The sequence below is a fragment of the Hibiscus syriacus genome, unplaced genomic scaffold (assembly GCF_006381635.1).
Source record: "Hibiscus syriacus cultivar Baekdansim isolate YM2019G1 unplaced genomic scaffold, ASM638163v2 tig00110674_pilon, whole genome shotgun sequence".
NCBI classification, from domain to species: Eukaryota; Viridiplantae; Streptophyta; class Magnoliopsida; order Malvales; family Malvaceae; genus Hibiscus; species Hibiscus syriacus.
In genome coordinates this window covers 950,297-970,308 of record NW_024062819.1, presented here as the reverse complement: position 1 = coordinate 970,308, position 20,012 = coordinate 950,297, and the positions used below count along the sequence as shown (strand labels likewise).

Genomic DNA, 20,012 nt, shown 5'->3' with positions numbered 1-20,012 from the left:
AAGTATATATTTTATCTTAATTTATTAAATATATTATATTATCACTTTAATTTATTAAATATATTTTATTTTTATCTTAATTAACTTGAAAACATTTTAACATAAAATATATTTTTTAAATTACATTAAAAATGAAATATTTTAAATTAAGATAATGTCACGCCCTCAGAACCTTCAAGCCCAAATTGTCGCAATATCAGAGTTAAGGTTTGACGGGACGTGCAACCTTAGACGCCGTTTTCTTGACACTTCTAGGTCTTCTCAGCGACTAAGTAAGCCTTACCCAAGCCTAGTGAGCATGCAAACTCACCAAGGTTGGAACCAAGCCATCAATGCTTTTAGGATGCGGAAGCTTTAATACCAACATGGCTACTCTAAGCCATCAAGGTTGGACTATGGTGTGGAAGTGCAAACACAAGTGTGACTACTCCTGGCCTCTAAGAGAGGCAACAAGCACCAAGAGAATAAAGAATAAAGAACAAAAGAAATAGAATAAATGCCTCAGAGCTTTATTACTATCTCAAGATAATGAATGAAATGAGATAATTACAAATGAGGGGGAGAGGCTCTCTATTTATAGTTGAGCTCCCTCTCAATCAATGGCCTAGATCGATTTACATCAACGACTAAGATCTGCCCAATTAATAAAATATCCCCAAAATCAAGGAAACTCAACCCAATCCTATCTAATTACATCAATTAGTAAGATTTGTTTTCCTTGTATAGGTGTTCACATTGGATATGGTAAGATTCCCCCACAATATCTTCTTGATTTGTTGTCTCTTGCCATATTTATCGAGCTCCTGTGATCATCTTCGGATTTGATGCCACTTTCCTTTTCTGCACGACCAATGTGAACGGGCTCCACAACATTCTCCAAGTGATGGGCCAACTCTGGTGGCCTTGGCAAGCCTATACTCTGCATAGAACCTCTCTAACATACACTTGCATCAATGTCCTGGACCCAAGTATCATGGCCCGTGACATTAATAATAGAATATATTTAATAAGTTAATATAAAAAATATTTTTTAGAGTTAATATATATATATAATATTATGAATTTAAGTTAAGTATTTATAAACTAAGATACAAAATATATACATCATGTTATCCACTTTAGATTGAGCATTTGTCTTGACTTAATTGTTTGGTACATGCTTGGTTTCCTAAGTGACCCAATTTCAAGTCATTTTGGCCTCAATTTGCTTTGCTTTATTTTACACCAATTAAAGGGTGCACATGGCATCATTCGACTGAAAAATTAAAATTATTTTAATTTATTAAAAGTATGACTAAATTGAGAGAATATAAAATAATAGGGATCAAATGTGTGAATATACCAAAATATTTAATTACCACATCACCTAATCTGTTAACAGTTAATGACAGTTAACTCGTGGTGACTACATCTTAACTAAATAAAAAAAGTGATCATATATTATATTTTCTGAAATCAGTGAATAAAAGTAAACAAAACACAAACATAATGATTAATCATATAGTTAACCCAACTTTTTAATACGAGAAATGATAAGATGACAAGGATTTACTTATCACTTAGTAAAGAAGTATTTTAAACACTTTTTATTTTAATAATATTATCTTTTTAAAATTTATATTTAGCAAACAATTTAATTATATACGATATTTTTTAATAAAATAACAAACAAATTTATAAGGTAAATTCAACACTTAATTTTCAGTAATTATCTTTTTATCAAACAACATATTATATAATACAATTAGTAGGAGAATAAAATAGGGCTCCTTTTGTAGATTTTTTTAAAGACTATCCCTTTATATGCATTGCATCATAGACATGAATCAATTTATAATCTATTATACCTTTAATAAAAACAACAATAATTAAAATATAATTGTGTTAATGATTGCCTTCGATGTAAATTTTATGATTATTATTTAAAAAAGGATATTTTATAATCTATCACAACAATTATAAATCATTGAATTCATCTAGCGACTTTATAATTTAAAGTGTATATTATTTTTTTAGAATTTCTGGATTCAAACATTTGCGTCTGCAAGCAGAGACGAAGTTATGTTGAGGTGCAAAGGGGCCTCGACCCCTGTTAAAAAAATTATATATTTGATGAATTTTGATCTAATGGTATTTTAATTTATATAAAAATAAGTATTCAAATTAAAAAATACAAAAAATATTAAATATTTAATCATATATCAAACTAAAGAAAGATGGCCTCATATTCTCAATTTTTTGTCTAATAATAATTTAGGTCATTGTAACTTTAAACATTGGACAAATTAGACATTGTCTTCTGGATTTTCCGTTTAAATGTCTAATAAATCATTATATTTTTCTTAAAAAGTTCAATATTTCAGTCCCTGCCAATATTCAATTATGCCTCCGTCTTTGTCTGCAGCGTATGTGTACGTTATAAATAATTGAAAAAAATATGAATAAATATTATCTTATAATCATATCATACTAATAAAAAAACAATTATAAATTATTGCAATTTATGTGAATTATTTTATAACATTGCACTAGTTTTAAAAGATATCTTAATGATGGCCATTAGCATGCCCAAATGGCAAAAAATAATGCCCTCAAGTTATGATGGTTGTTATCAACTCCTTGCCTTTTTAGCCAGCAACTTCATGCTTCTAATAATCACAAACATGATCTGCTTGTATTTTATCTTTCAGTAATTTAGATTTTTAAATGTTTTCTTTACTCTCTTTGGTTTATTAATTTAGCCATATAAATGATCATCGCGTTTTATTATTAACAAATAATTTTGATTTTTGAAATTAGTTTAATTAAACCAAGTCCCCATACATTAATGCATGGGATAAACATTGTGATTTACTAGAAAACCACAAATTCAAACATACGTGTGTGATTGTCAACTGTCACTCTTGGTGGGTAATCTGTAAACTTATATGTAAAATCCAATTGAGTCTTAGGTATACACTGACCTTGGATTGAGAGAGCGACCCTTAACCTAAACTTTTTGTAACCAAAAAAATATTTGTGTGTGTGATTAGGGTATTGATTGGTGGGACTTAATAGCTCATAGGGTGGGTGTGCTATTGTACACATATAGCACATTCATAGCGGCGCATGAAAAATTATATGCAAAGAGGAACAAGATAAGACACAAATGGAAACCCATTAAAAAGCACAGTCATAAAGCAATCAATTGAAGCCAAGAAAAGGAAAAGGCACTCAAGGGGAACAAGAGAAGCACATGTTAGATAAACAAGCATTTGGTGCCCATATTTAAAGCAAATTCTTGTGATTATTGTATATATGTGCACCAAATTTTATATGGTGGAGGTTTCTTGTTTTTATGGGAGGTCGGTGACAAATTGAGAAACGTTATCTCTTTTTTTATATATATATAAAAGTAAAGAAATAGAATCGCACACGTTGAAAATATTTGCATTAGCTTAAATCTTGATTCCATGATCATGGTGAGGATGATGATTCTTGCTTAGCCGATATTTAACATCTTTAGGGGAATCTTTCATGGTAGCACTTGGCTTTCATAATGGGAAAGGTTACCCACAATTTATCCCCACGATCATGAGGAACCCTAATCACTTTAGAGTAGTTGCAGATTCAAAAATTTAAAAATAGGGTCCAAATTTTGAATATTCATTTCTTAAAAATAAAGGTATGTATTTTTTTTTCGTAACATATTAAACTAAATTTCACATTTCCCCCTAAATAATAATGAGGATGCACTTGATTTTTAGGGACTTAGTGCATCCGCTCTTGCTTTTGAGATATGCCAAGTTTCCTTAACATGGAGTATTTATCACTTCAGATATATATTAAGTTTTTATTATTTATATTAGTCTTTTATTTTCTATGAGTCGAACGATAAATTATAATCGGTGATCTGAAAAAAAAAGAAAATATATTTGAGAACACGATAAATATTAAGTGTGAAGTTTATGATTCTCCCCTTCAGCCTTGTTTATGTGATTATATATATCACTAACACCAAACAAAAAGGTGGCCGATGTGAGTTCTAAGATTGATGTTTGTTTATGCATTAGCATGTGGGTAGAGTTGATCGTGAAATAATAAATTAAATTTAGTTGGTGATATAATTGACAACACTCATGTCAAATAGAGATCTGAAGAGTGCTCGTGTGCATAGGAGTGATTATAAATGCACGGAAAACAATGATAATAAAAATATAATTTACGAAAAAAAAATTTAACAATACCCTTTTATAATTAAATACAATCTCAAAATATGACATCATTAAAATAACCAAAATATATATATATATATAAATATATTAAGGAGTAGTAATGTAAACTAAAAATGTTCATGAATTAAATTAAATAAAAACTACTAAATTTAAGAACTAAAATTTGATTTGTCCCTGAAAAATTAATGGTTAAGCTGCGTATTCCCTTGATGGTCCCAATTTCAATCACATAAACAAATCATGGCCAACGTTTATCCGCTGTAGAGATTATTCCTACAAACAGATTACCGTGATTAGATTAGACCTCTACGTTTAGTGCGCCTTATCTGAGTTTTTTTTTTGGTAAAGTACACGTTTAATACATAAAATATTAATTTTGGTCCATTTTAATATATACATTTTCATTTTTTCAAAACATAATAGTTTTTGTTTCATTTTAGTACCCACTGTTTTAACGAACGGACTGATATGGTATAGTTCTAGTGAACATACGACCAATCCGAAAGGTGAACCACGAGAGAATGACGAGTCAACCAACATAGTTCAGTTTCAGGCCCATCGGACGATAAACTATGGAGATAGGAGGATAAATAAATCAAGAGTCTATCGTCGATTTGGGGAGATTGAGGTGTTTTCAATGAAACAGAGGCTAAAATTGCATTCAGGGGTTCGAAAATGTGGATGCTAACAAGTTTAGATTTTATCAATCGAACGGTACGACAATCGACGACTATAAACACGATGATTGACGAGTTCGTCTATTAAGTTTTTAACAGCCGGATAAGGTTAAGTATAATTTTGAGAAAAAAAGTAGAAGTTTAAATACTAAAATGGTCAAAATTGATAGTTTAAGTACTAAACTCATAGTTTACCATTTTTTGTCATTGGTGTCGAATCTATACCTCGATTCTCTAATAGGTGCCTAAACTAATTTTTGACCTATCCAAGTGCCTTACGTTACAAACATTGCCAATTTAGGTGTCTGGATCGTCAACGACATTTATTTTAATCGTTAAGTGAAACGTGTCATGTTATGATGGTTTTGAAATATATATATATATATATATATTTAAAAATATTATTATATTAATAAAAAATCTTAATTTCTCTTAAATCATAAAAATCTCCAAAATACCTAAAATCCCCAAATTCTATCCTTAACCTCCTATCACCGCCCTTTTCGACCACGGCTGCCGCCGCTGCCGTAGTCTCTGCTATCCTCTTAGTCATACGTCATCATAGTTGTCGTCGATTGGTTGTTGAGATTGTGTGGGAACACGATTTTCATCCTAGGGTTTTCGAGGTATAAAACGTCAAATTATCGTCGATCGATCACGATTTCATGGAGGTTTTATTCACCGGGTGGGAGATAAAGTCGGATGGAGCTTCGTCAATGGCAAAGGGAGACAACTTATGTGGGTTTAGGGGTTGAAATGAAGGTTTTCAAAGTTTTGAGTTTATTCCAAATGTTTATGTTTTTCTTTTAAAAATATATAATTTTATTTTTTAATTTTTTAATAAAGTATTTAAAAGCATGACGCGTGCCACTTAACAAGAAAATTAATGTCGTTGATGACCCAAATACTTAAATGAATAATATTTATAAAATTAAATACCTAAATGAATAAAAAACAATTTAAACACATGTTCAGAAAAATTAATATAATATAAACACTTATTTTGGTAATCCTCTCTATTTTCCAAGTAAAAAATAAAAATATACGATGAGCACCACTGCCCAAAAAAGCTTAACTCGTTTTTGACACGACGTTTACTTCACGAGATGTTTCCCTTTTCCATCATCACAGTCGGTGTTGGTATCAACGGATGAGGCTGATGTTTTATCCTTGGCCCACATGACCTTTGATGCCGTGCTCCAATCACCAAGTATGATTTGCCTACGGTCCTGATGTGTTTCTGTGGATGTCGGGAACTGGGAATACGTTTGGATTGCTGTAACACCTGCTGTACTCGATTGAACTAAAATAAACATAAAATTAAAAGGGTAAGACTCCAGGCTCCACCATCCACGCGCCTTCAAATGCGTTATTTAATATTATAATTATTATATGCAACATAAATTCTTAGAAAAAATAAAAACAAACTACATAAATAATTATTAGTGTTTGAATAAATTTTTTTATTAATATTTTAAAAAATAATAATTTATTTATAACTTAATATAAAAATAAGTGTTTAAATTTTGTATAAAAAATATTTTAGTTTATAAAGAATTTTTGCTAAAAATAAGTATTTAACGTTTTCTCTATTATAATTTTAGGTGTCCAGATGTCATCCACCGTTAAATTAGATCGTTAAGTGACACATGTCACATTCTATTAATTTTGGAAATTTATTTAAAATAAAAAAATATTATTTTATTTTAAAAAATAAAATTTCCAAATCTTAAAAAGAACCCCAAACTTTTAAAACTTTTATTTTAATCAATTTGTCATCGTCGGTCACCACCAACGCCGTCAATCGATAGAACACCCAACGGCGTGTGATTGACCAACCATCAACGACCAAAAGCCTCATACATTTGCAACTGATCGAACTCTCAAAAATAGTGTAATTGAAAATTTTTGTTTTAGGGTTTTAAAGCCATAAAAATCCCTTAGATCGATCGTAGTAATAGACCGTTTGATCGGATATTTTTATCAAAAAATTCTTTAGACACTAAAACTTTTTTCGAGTTAAAATTCAGACACTTATTTTTGTATTAAACTTTTATTTATTTACATTATCAATTTATAATAAATAATTTATTTGTTGTTGATGTTTTTGATGTAATATATTATGTCAACTGATCTGACATAATTTGAACATAACAAAACAACCATTTTAATCTATCATTGACTCTTAGAAAATATATTGCCATAGAGAGTTTAGTGAATTTTAAAGGTATTTGAATATATATTTTTTTATATTAATGAAGGTTGGTTTAAGTGGTAAGTAAATTGATATTAGTTAAGTAAAGTTTTAGATTTAAATATTTGTATACAAATCCTCGTTAAGAGATTTATAGATCAAAATTAGGGGTACGACTCAAATCGATCTAAATTAATCGGTACAAAACCTCATAACGGATAACCAAAAAAATATTTTTTTTAATTAATATTTATTTGTATTCTTTAATTATTATTGCATATAAAATAGTGAAACATTATTCTCCCGCATCTAAAGAATCACTTGCCTATATATCCAGCTCTACAAGACAAGGGCAAGAGCAACCCACTTAAAGGCACAACACTCTCTATAACCTTCATTAAAAAAAGCCTCTTTGTTCTTTTGGAGCTTACCTTCCGCCTTGGTGGAGTCTTTCCTATTTCAAAGCTGTGATTTTTCCAAATATACATATATATATTACAAGAATTTATTGGTTGAGAACAGGCTCTCTAAAGTCCACAGTTCTTACTTTGTTAGCTAGCTTCTTCACCTCTTCCTCTCAGGGTTTTTTTAATCTAAAGTTTCGTTTGGTTTCGTGATGTGGGTCTTCGTTGTCTTTAGCTCTGGTTGAGTAACTCCTTTAAGGTATGTACATTAACTTCCCATCTTCGTTTCATCCATTTGCATGGCTTTAACTTGTAGCTTTATATATATATATTTCAGTTTGTTGCTGCTTCTTGTTCTTCAAATTTATCGAGGAAAGGTGATCTATTTGGATAAGTCAATGGAGAGTGGCTTCCCAAAGAATGTTGAATCGTCGTGTCCTCAACTTCTTGATCTGATTCCTCAAGAGAGAGAGTGGCATCATGTGAAGAAGACAGAAGATGGATCTTCACCGGAGAAGAAGCTGGAACTGAGGCTTGGTCTTGGTCCCCCAGGTGAAGAGAACTGGTCCGATGACTCTTTACTCTCACTCGGCTACTTCCCTTCTTCAATGAAGAGCAATGGAAAACAAACACACAAGTTTCCATGTCCGGAGGATCACCCTGTTGGGTCAGTTTTGTCCACTCCATGGACCAAAAACCACCACCAACATCAGCAGACAAAGACTTCTTCATTTCACCAGTTCTCATCTGCAACTGCCCCACAACATAGCTCGCCTGTTATGGCAAAGGAATCTTCACATCCCTGCTGCCATAACACAGCGGTAGACTTGCAGGATGCCGAGAGAAAAGCATTTAAAACTCCTGCAAATACAGCTGTGCCTCTCAATACTTCTCAGAAAAGGTGCTTCAGTACATTTCTCTATCTCTGTCTCTCTGCATATCTTTAAAAAAAAGATTTGCCTTTTGATTTTTTTCCACAGAGGATATTCACTACAAGTCACAAGTGTGTTTTTACATTGCTTGATGTTTGTGTGGTCCATCACCCCATGCATGCTATTCTTTTCACTTGTTTTTTGTTTCAGTTATTTTATGTTTCTCAGGTTTAAACCTGAAAATCTAATTTTGAGCTTTCATATGTTAATTATTTTTGGTCTAATTATGATCATGGAAACCAGAACTGCTCCTGGCCCAGTTGTGGGTTGGCCTCCAATTCGTTCCATAAGGAAAAATCTTGCCAGTAACAGTTGTTCAAAACTAGCTTCTGAATCACCAAGTGTGGACCCTACTCACAAGGTGGCTAATGAAAAACCAGCAGCTGAACCTAATGGCAAAACCCTGTTTGTGAAAATCAACATGGATGGTGTTCCTATAGGAAGGAAAGTGGATCTCAAAGCCTATGATAGCTATGAAAAGCTGTCTACTGCTGTGGATGAACTCTTCAGAGGCCTCCTTGCTGGTAAATTTATTTTCACATGGATTAGTTGAATTGGCCATGAAAAAATTGTTTTATTCATTGTTTAATATGGCATCTACATCATCAACTTATCAGGTTTCGTAGTATTGGAAGCTTTTGTAATGTCAATAGTGACATATCAGTTCACATCAGTGTTAGTTTTCAACTGTTTAGGTAATGGAAGTGGGGGAGGGATTTGCATATTTCAAGGGCCATGGCTTTGGACTCGTCTGCTTGTTCTTATTGCAATTAAGCACTTAGGCTATGCTAATGTGATCTTAATAGACAGATATGGTTTTTATCTCATCCGTTTGTCTTTTTCTTCGAACCGTGTAGCTCAAAGAGATTCCTCTGCTGGTGGAATAGTGAACGAGCAAGAGGGAGAGAAAGTGATTACGGGCGTATTGGACGGGAGTGGGGAATATACGCTTGTTTATGAGGATGATGAAGGAGACAGTATGCTTGTTGGGGATGTCCCATGGCAGTAAGAATCTTTCATCACTGTTGATCATGCAATTTGAGGTTATACTATACCATATTATATTCCCAATATCAGTGACTGAGAATACAGTAGTAGAATACCTTTTTTTTTAATCTTGTGTCTTCTAGTTTTTCCCGGAAAAACAGCATTAGATTCCTTATATCCTAACGAAAATCATGCACGCTTTCTTTAATCTTGGCATATTCTTTCTTAATGCATGCATTATCTAGGTACGACAAGAAACCGGTTCTGTTTGAGTTTTTGGTTATTTACTAGTATGTTGTACTATCTGGTTTCTGTATTGGATTTGCAGCATGTTCGTGTCGACGGTGAAGAGGCTGCGCGCATTGAAGAGCTCCGAGCTATCTGCGCTTAGCCGTGAGTGATGGTTAATGGTTAATTATTCGTCTCTCTGTCGTTGTTCATGAAGCCAAACATTGGTGTTTGTTGTTGTTTTACAGTTGGGAGCAGCAAGCAAGGGAAGACGAAGGGTTGAATCATTTGGCCACCATGATAACGAGTTTTCTTCTCTCCAAAGAGACCTTCGAATTATGTATATTTATACTGTTTTGACAAATTTTCTGCCCCTATTTTGCGATGCAACTTATTGTGCCCAGCAGTATATATATAAGTCGTTTTATATGTAAGTTTTGATGTGTTTCCCCCTTGGCTTAAACGTCAATGGGATTTGGTGCTTGATATATGTTATCATGTGTATTTTGTGTTTGGTACTTTATATCTCGGGCTGGTAAAAAACCCACAATTGTTCTTGTTTTGGGCCTTAATTAAATTGAATATGCAACTATTATTAAGAAAAATTAAATTAATTGACTCGATTAAAGGTGAAGATTGAGAGAATGATGGGCTGTAAAGTTGAAACCATTACCTCTTTCTTGTAGGATCCCATTGATGCTTCACAGGAACCGAGAAATAGTGTCCAAATCGAAATTGTCCTGTTGGGTTTGGATTAACGAAGGAGTAGAGGAATCGTCCATCAATATTTGGTGGCATATAATATGTTAATTACTCCTTTTTGTTCAAAGTGACCGGAGACGACAAAAAGAAAAAGTGGAGAAATTTTTTGCCCTTTTTGGTTCAAAGCGAGTGAGAGAAACACCCCACAAGAGGGTAACTGTATTCCCTTTGAGGCCCCATGGAGGCATTTCATTATTGACCGTTGATCTAGCAAAACACTTGTCAAGCAGATATGGTTAGAATCATTTGGAGTCCAAGCTCAACGAATCTTTGAGGAAATTCTGCTTTTGAAACACCCCCCAAACAAAGAGGGTTGAAGGGTCGTTATCGTTGAGAGCTGCCTAACTTTGGGCCCTAATACAACATTCCTTGCCTCTAAAACTGTAAATAAGACGAGATAAATCACGAGTTATTCGAGGTCGACTCGATTAAAACTCGATAAATATTTAATTCGAATGGACTCGACTTGAATTCGAGCTCGAATCGGGTTCTTAACAAGTCGAAACTAACTATTTTATACTCGACTCGAAAAGCTCGTGAGCAGCTCGAAAATATAATATATTAAGATTTTATTTTTAATATTAATATTAATATTTATGTGTTTATTTTTAAAAAAAAAATTACAATACAAGGTTTTCATTTATTTAAGGTTTATGTTTGAGTGTGTGTATTCAATAGAGTTAAGTTTAAGATTTTTTTTTATTTCGAGACTTTTCGAGGTTTTACGAGCTTCAGTTCATGATTTCAAGTTCGAGATAAACTTAAAAATTTTAGACTCGCGAGTTTTCGAGTCGAGCTCATCAATACTCGAGCTCTACTCGCCTTTAATTCCTTTGGAGATGTCGAGAGTTTATCAATTGATTTTTAAACATTATGTTATAAATTAAAATTAAGTAATTAAGGATAAAATATAATTTCATCCCAAAAGTTATTTTTTACGGGTAAAATTAGAAATTTGAGCTTAAAAAACACTTTTTCAATAATAGTTTTAAATCAATTTATGAGTATTTTTTTTTTTGCACATTATGCATGAATCTTGAAGAATTGTGTCATTGGAGACTTCATTTTTTTTGGTACAAGTCATTGGAGACTTCATAGTCACATGTAAGTTGTCTTGAAAGGTGACTAGTTTTCGTGTTACTTTTTATAATGAGACTCTTAAGATATTTTATAATAAACTAAAATTATAAAATATTAAAATTTATCATATTATAATTGTTTCTCACGAAATAAAAAATTAAAACAAATGAAATTAAGATAATTTCACATATTTTATAATCGCGGCATTTTATTTAAAAAATGACATCCTTGAAGCACTCTTAGAAGTAAAATCATGATATTTTTTTTTCTTCAAAATATAAGATCTCTAAATTTTAAGATCATATAACGTATCACATGCCATATTTGTGGATGGATGTACCCAGTGAAAACACATGCAATGTAAATTTCATCTTCATCATAGCCAGCAATCAACCATGGAATGAGCTTATCCAATTGCTAGTTTGTTTTAAACCATCTTAAGCTTGGGTTAGCCATTTTAAGATCTTAAGCACGATACAACGTGATACTACCAAAAGATCACAAAAGAAAGAGAGAGAAACCCCCCCCCATCAAATATCATAAATACATGATAAAAAGAAGCCATCCCATAAATTCTTTTTTTTCTTCTCTTGATAATTTAATAATAAATCAAGATATTAAAATAGGGATAAAAATACAAACATGTTAGAACATGCAAGCTTATAACAGTTATTACCTTTACATTTCTTCTTTTCCCTGCCTGGCTTCACCCTGTGTGCCATTTACATATGTAAGCCGTATAGTGTGAAAAACTATAAGACATATACGGGGCTGTGTTTTTCACCGTATGCTCCGCTGAACCCGGCGTCGGCGGTGGGGATTTGCAGAAAGAAAAGCTTGATGAGTTCCCATTGAAAGGGTGAAAGCTTCCCAGGCTTTGTGTTTTCTCTTGTATTTGCGAGTTTATCCCATTTCCTTTTTATATTTTCTCCTTCTTTATATATAACATGTTACTGTTATATATATATATATATATATATATATATGTAGGTATAGTTTTTCCCAGCTGTTTGTTTCACGGGGAGAAAAACAAGTTACGTAATGGTGGGGTTTTGGGAAGTTAGGTTTTTTCTTATGATTAAATGAAGAAAGTGAAAAAACCTTAACCTACACAGTTCATGTAACTAGTAGTAGTATTTGATAAAATTAAGGTTGAAATCTTAATATTTATAAATGATTTAATGAAAAAACATGTTGGAAATCGAAGCAAAATGATGGTATAAAAGATATTAATTGTTATTTGTTTTTAATTTATCATCTTATCCCATACATGAAGAATTGGTCGACCATTCCGAGTTGTCGATCAATTTATAAATTTGTATTCTTAGTATAAAACCGTTTATGGAGTTAGTGACGTGGTCATTTTTTGCATCAAAATAATTTCTTTTCCTTAAATAATAAATAAAGAAAATTAAATGTAGTAAAAGAAAAGTAAGGGTCGAACCCACAGAAATTAAAGAAACTTCCTGATTTATCCGTGCTTTGTTTTATTTTTGTACCTAGGAGTAGATTGAACAATATTTAAATAAACGAGGGGATTGTAGATGAAGAGAAATAAATAAAACAGAATCAAGAAGATAAAAAGATTTTAAAAGAAGATTAAAAAGAAAGAAAAATTAAAAGAAGTAGATTCAATATGTAGAAATCAACTTTAGGCTTTCTCTTTGATTCAATTTTCTTGGATCATTGAAAAAAGATTTTTACTGAATACCCAAGGCAATCTTTGATTTCGGCTTCGGAAATTGATCTAATCAACATCAATTGTTGTAGATAAATAATCGTTTGAGTTCATGGAAGACCAATTCGGATTGTTGATTCAATAACTACTAATACCGATCTCAATTCCCTCTTAGCAAGGCAATCTTGCTAAGTGTGTTCCCAGGAAGTCAAACGTGCTTTCAATAAGCCGATCCTTCCTCCCACACATTTAATCGGAACAACACCCTGACCAAAGTCAATCTTTGATTTTGAAATTGTTTTGATTTTGAAAATAAGCGCAAAAGAAATTGAGAGAGATTTCCGAAGTTATTTGAGTGTTTTTCAATTTTCACGTTGGAATTGAGTCATTACTTTAGCCCTTGGCTTGAAAGAAAAAAGAAAAAAGTTTTTATAAAACTAAAGAAAGGAAAGAACAAGTTAATTCGAGATGTGATTGAATCATCCATTAGGCTTACTCCAAAGGGTATTTATAGCCTTTTAAAAACCCTAAAAATGTGTTGAAAGATAAAAGATAATTGTTTAAACTTAAATCTTGAAAAGTTAATTCCTAAACTTGAATTGCCCACCTTCTAGAAGCTGCTGACTCACTGCCACATCAGCATTTCATGCCCACTGTTCCAGCCTTGATTCCGGAACAAGAAGTACAATTTTTGGTCATTTTAAGTATATTTTCCAGAAGTCATTACCCTACACAGAAATCATGTAAAAACGCTCAAATCAACAATAATAATGAACAAATAAAGAGTATTTAATCATAAAATGTTTAAACAAAATAAACACTAATAAGTTAGGGAGTAGAAATTAAAGAAGAAAGTTTGGAAGCTCCAATAATACATAGAAGATGTAGTGGTGAGTGGGAATTCAACATGGATATTCATTAGGCACTGGACTCCAGCAAAAGGAGAGGTTCATGGGCAGCCTCCACTCATTTTTTTAAAATTCTACACTTTGGTCAAAATGTAATCAATATGTCAAGCCTCCATCCTCTTGTGTTGTTCTTTTCTACCTTCATTTATATTCTACAAATTATTCCTGATTTTCAGTTTCATAAATAGATTAGTTTTATATGCATGAAATCGACTAAATGGATTAGTTAGTCTAATTTTAATCATATTTTCCATGTATTTCATTTAGTTGATAAATATCTTAAATTTAGCTCAAGTTTCATGGCGGATATTTCCTCAATCTTTTCCTCGAGAGGCAATTCTTCGCTTTGGGTAACAAAACTTAAGAATAAATTAATAATCTCTTTAAATTAAGAATTTTTCTTGGTATCGACTTTAGGCCGAAGGTTTAAATTAGTAATTTCGAAAAAAAAATATTTTTCTTCTTAAAAATTAAATCTAATTGTATTTCATCTCTAAAGTTACAAATGTTTAATGTTATTTATATAGTGATCGGTTTCTTTTCCATATATGAACTTACATTAAGTTTTAACTAGTATTACGTAGTACAATGGACTTTATTTTTATAGAATTGTATTAGTCGTATTGTACATTAATATCATTCAATTATAAAGTAGTATACGTTCTAAATACTCTCAACTATTTGACAATGAATGATCAATCATCCTATTACAACCGTTGGTGCTCGGACCCATAACTTCAGTAACAATAACAATTCCTTTAACTATTAAGATAAATTAGTTCGTAAGAAGATGGTTGTACAGTATTTTCTTTCTATATTTCAAGGTGGCATGATTCAAAGTTTGCTTTTTTTTTTTTTTTCTATATTTGTCGGACGGACCACTGTCCTCTTCTGCCAAGGTCAACAATGTTGTTTTCTCTCACTAAACCACTTGAGGTACATATAATTTTATAACATCAATATTTTGACCTCAATTTTCAACCGTGTCCGACAAAATTGAGCAGGTCACACTTGCTCAATAAATGCATCTTTCATTCATAATTCAGTTTAGAACCTTCTAATTTCACTTTCTTTATTGTTTCCACTAATTATATTTAGTTTAATACTATAATATAATATATGTTGGAACCAAAATATATTCAAATTCGAGATCTAATCATACTAAATCAAAGAAAATAAATCAAACTATGTGCGCGGCGTACGCAATTATTGTTGTGGCACAGCGTTAGCCACTTCTGAACCACCAGAAGGAAACACAAATGGTGAAGAACAATTTGCCAATAATTTCTCAAATATGACTTTTGAGAAAGAAAAGAAAGGAATTGCAGAAGCAGTTCTTAGTCATCCCTTGCGTGATACCGTGAATGGGAAGCGGCAAGAATAGCAGCTCCAATGCCGGAACCATCAGTCGAAAGCTGAAGCTCAATGGTTTCGGACACCTCTTCTCCGAGCAATTCGTTTAGGCACTTCTCCAAGCACTTACGGTATTTCGTATAGTGTTCGTATAGTCCGCCGTCCATGCCTACTACCATCCTTTGTTTCTCCGCGTCCTTGATCGTATCCCTTCCCATTTTCCTCAGAATACTTAGTATCCCGGCGGCTGCAAGACGTGCCCCGCGTGTCGCAACAATGTTGCAAATCTGGACAATTACTTTTCTCATCTGCAAGGAGGTATTTGATATCTGCGATACAAAACGTATAAACAAGAGTTTGCTAATGATACACTTCAGTAACCAAGTCTCAATGATCAAGAATATGATTCGGACAATTTTCGCACAATTAAAGTATACCTCGAAAAGTTCTTTAAAGCGATTAGCTACCACTTTGAGGTCAGGGGAAGTGTCTTGATGCATGGCAGAAATGGCAGGTGTTCTGCAAGTTAACAAGGCTTGAATATTACGAGATAGCAGATATCGAACACAATACGAAAGTAAACAACCGGTGGCGGTTATTAACTATGTTACTTGAACTCTTTATTTTTCGTAACATAGTGTAAAATGAAATCAGACGCGCCACTACGGATAAGAGGATGTGCTGACTGGCAATCCTAAGTTCGAGTGATAAAGTGCTTTCCGTTTGCATCTGATTCAAAAGTTATAACTGAAATTTTTTCAATCCAAAATTTGCATCTGATGAAACAAATCCTTAAAGCAGCCTGAAGAAATTACCCCAGTGCGAATGGCACTTTAAGTTTCGGTGGAACCGTGTCACCAAAAAATGCAGCTTCCTGAGCCATCCGACATAGGACCCTGCGGACGATTTCTCCCAAGTACATACCAGACAATACCTTCTCATAAATCTGTGGAAAATCAAAGGAATATAAGGTGAACGAATAATGTTAAAGAGAAGGCAAACTCTAAACGAACCATAACAGCACGAAGTTATGAACTTACCTGCTCACCGGGATTTAAACTCTCAGCATCCATTTCGAGATCATATTCTGATAACGGAAGATGTGCAGACTTAAAGTTACCCCACTCCATATTAATGACCTTCAGAGAAATACCAATAGCGACTTTAGTTTTCATCCTACACCTAAATAAACAGTCATGAACTTCTATGGACATCAAGAAAGAAAGAACCGATCTCGAAGCTATAGAATGTTCAGTAATAGCAATTAAAGAACAGCTAACCATCTCTCCAGATCTGGGTAGTGGACCGTGCCATTTTGGTATCGCGTTTGCACGTTCAACATATGCTGCATTTGATCCAGTACCAAGGATCACAGCAGCAACAGCATCATTGTTAACAAACCGAGCTCCAGCAAGTGTCCCAACGGTATCATTGACCTGGTAGAGTAACCATAATGAAAAGCATTCACATTTCGATTTCGAGTATACAAAGGCATATAATATAAGCCTACCAAAGCTGAAACGCGCATGTCAAGGCCGCGTCTTTCCATGGCTTCGGTCAATTCTGCTACCACATCTCGGCCAACCTGCCAATTCACCACTCAATAACAGTAAAGAAATATAAGTCAAGGATAAAAATCAAACCCAAAGAGCAGTGAAGTGCATTAAAGTGATACGTATGAATTCTTTTAAAAACCGAACACTTTTAAGCGCCCCAAAACATGAATTCATAACAAGCATGAAAAGAGAGATTGAGCAATTAAGACTGACAGCATCATTTATAGAGAAGCCTTTTGTCCACTTAAGAAGTATGCCAGAAGCAATGGATGTTTGCATCACAGGGAACGAGAATGTAAAACCAAGCTCCCTCGGCCTACCGGGATTTGGTTCATAATCCGAGCTTTCCTGAGATACGAATTTAGCAAGTTCTGCTACAATAAAATCAAATAAGGCCTGAAATCAACAAGATCACTTATCAGACATTAGAGACCTTATTATGCATCAACCAATTTCCCATCATTTATCAAAAAGCAGAAGCACTTACATTCGAAGTCCCTGTCATCAGATTCGGAGGAATCGAAACCTCCACAAACTGTTGATTGAGGATACCACGACCCCTCCCTCCCAATTGCAGTCGTAACACACGGAAATTAGTTCCACCAAGATCCAAAGCATAAAACAATCCCTTCTCTCGCCTGATTAAGAACAATGTATTACAGTCTCAACCAAAGTCCCTATTGGACGAGAAATTATTTCATGGTCTCGGCTAATCACCTCAGCCATGGTCCTAGAGAATGAGGGCTATAAATTTTAAAATAACTTCTAAATAACTGCCCACTCTTTATTTACATTATTAATTGGGATCACCGACATGAGACGGGACCATCTAATAATTTTTCCTATTGGACAATGGGGACAATCGTATTATAATCGATCTCCGGTTAGTTCCTAACGAGACATTAGTGATCCGAAATCGATGAAAGTCCATCTAAGACTGGTTGATGCAAAATCCTTAAATAAACACAAGCAATATATGAATGGACATTGATCTTCAATGCACAGAATCCGACCAACAATAAATACATACGTATTCATGCTTTATAAAGGAAGGAAAGGGATGGAAAATACCCAGTGGGCAAATTGTCGACATAGCTGATGAGCATTTTGAGTTTGCTGCCACCTTCAGAGGCGAGGCCGGCATGCATCTCTACGATCATGGCATCAGACACTTGTTTCAGCCTGGAAACCGGGGTGGCGCATTTTTCTTCAAAATCTTTCACTATCTCCATTACTTTCACCCATTTCCCAGACTTCTTCATTCTCCGATGAACCACCACGGCTGCAGCCGCTGCCACCGCCACCCCACATACCACCGCAATTCCAACTGCAATCTTCCCCATTCTCCCACCTAAAAAATAGTTTATAACCCCCACCCAAAAAAAGGAAACAAAAAGGAAAGATCTTGCAAAATCAAAGGAACCTTTTTTTGTGTGGTTTAACAAGTAATAACCAAATCAGTGAATGTAGATTAGAGTTTGGTGGCTATGAAAATATAAATCAAATCAAAAGCAAAGATGTTGGTTTTGAATGCAAGCAATGGTGGGTTCATTCAGGTGAAGACATATTCTTGCTTTCAACTTCAATAACAGAACCAAAATGTCTGTTTTGGAGGAGTTCAATAATAGAAATATATTAAAAAAAAAGCAATATCATGTATTTTAAGAGAGAAACAAATCCTTTTTAGAAGGATCTGAACAAGGAATGAGATGAAATGATTTGGAAAATCCAAAACCAACTAAAAAAAGCAAATTACCTATGACCATGACGATGTAAGTTGTTTCGGGCGTGTGTAGCAAAGAGGTCATTAACACACACGTGTCCGTAATAACACATGGTCAAGTTCAACTACATCTTTACCGTTAAAAATTAGCCCTCATGTCATCATATTAGATATCTTTGGTACTTTCAATCGATTATTATTAGGCTAAATTCCAAATTTCATCACTCATTTTTCTTCTCAATTTTATTCTAGTCAATAAATCTTGAAAAAGAGTAATTTATTTACTGAACTCATGATTTATTCTTAATTTAATCCCTCAAAAACTAAAGGGTTAATTACCCCATTTATATATGAATTATATCTGATTCTTAGTTTCATACATAATTTTAAAAATTATTGATTTAATACATGATGTTTTTGCCGTTAACGGATTCACGCACTTTCGTTACGGAAAGTAATGTGGAAACTTAGGACCACTAATAAAATGACACGTGACACTTTAAAAAAACATGTTTTTAATTTTTAGGTAAATTATACCATTTATCACTCAATTATCTTCTCAATTTTATTTTAATCACTAAAGTTTAATTTTTTTAATTTAATTATTAAACTATAACTCTTTTTTCTCAAACCCATCTTCTTTCTCACGGTCAAAGGCTCATATGCTCACTAACGCCACCGACCACCGATCATGGATGGCCTCTCTTGCTTCGATCGTCGACTACTTTTATCGGTGACAACCCTAAACCGCCATGAAATCACGCCGCTCACTCTGCTTCTTCTTCAAACTCTCTCGTTTTATCTTTCGTCTCATTAAACTAATCAACTAAAACATAATTTTTTAGAGATTTTTCTCTCTTTGATTTGGAAGCAAAAGCTGAATCCCCTTCATTACTTCAACAACTAAGTCAATGCTCCTTACTGCTTTCTTCTCCTCTTTGGATCTGAATCTCTGCTCTTTCATTGGCAGAAAAAGTCAGCATTCCCAGTTTTTTAAATTCTTGGGTCTTTGTCGGTTTAGGGTCGATTTCATACATGAATAGAGTTGATTTGTTTGAGAGATTTAGATTTCAGATTTTATTTTACTGTTATTTTTATTCCTTTTATCTTTTCTATTGCTTCTGTTGTGTGTGACGATGGTGAGCTTTTCTATGTTTATACGGTATTTAGATGCTATTTCACCAATCGTATTTTTCGAATGAACTCATAATCCCTTCAACAATTTTTCTTCGGAGATTTTGATGGCGATGGATGGGCTAGAAATGCTGCAAACGAAGCAATGCAAAAGCTACTTGAGATTGAGATGATGCAACTGA

At 33.3% G+C, this 20,012-nt stretch overlaps 2 protein-coding genes across 3 annotated transcripts; one reads left to right on the top strand and one right to left on the bottom strand.

Annotated features, from left to right (window-relative positions):
• The first annotated feature begins 7,467 nt into the window (after positions 1-7,467).
• Positions 7,468-10,118, top strand: LOC120137530 (auxin-responsive protein IAA26-like). 2 transcript variants are annotated; one of them, XM_039153263.1, is made up of 7 exons: positions 7,471-7,748; positions 7,827-8,188; positions 8,303-8,390; positions 8,665-8,945; positions 9,279-9,426; positions 9,737-9,801; positions 9,885-10,118. In XM_039153263.1, exons 2-7 carry the CDS (start codon positions 7,888-7,890, stop codon positions 9,917-9,919), a joined length of 918 nt encoding a protein of 305 aa, XP_039009194.1. In that variant the 5' UTR covers positions 7,471-7,748; positions 7,827-7,887; the 3' UTR covers positions 9,920-10,118. The 2 variants fall into 2 exon arrangements, with proteins under 2 accessions (XP_039009193.1, XP_039009194.1); XM_039153262.1 differs by having other exon boundaries at positions 7,468-7,748; positions 7,827-8,390.
• Positions 10,119-15,303: 5,185 nt separating this feature from the next.
• On the bottom strand, positions 15,304-18,385 carry LOC120137552 (hexokinase-1-like). The gene is made up of 9 exons (XM_039153280.1): positions 18,045-18,385; positions 17,461-17,611; positions 17,187-17,369; positions 16,928-17,002; positions 16,698-16,853; positions 16,458-16,556; positions 16,233-16,363; positions 15,855-15,936; positions 15,304-15,746 (listed from the first exon to the last, which is right to left on the bottom strand). The coding sequence occupies exons 1-9, from the start codon at positions 18,314-18,316 to the stop codon at positions 15,402-15,404; spliced, it is 1,494 nt and encodes a 497-aa protein (XP_039009211.1). The 5' UTR covers positions 18,317-18,385; the 3' UTR covers positions 15,304-15,401.
• Positions 18,386-20,012: the final 1,627 nt, after the last annotated feature.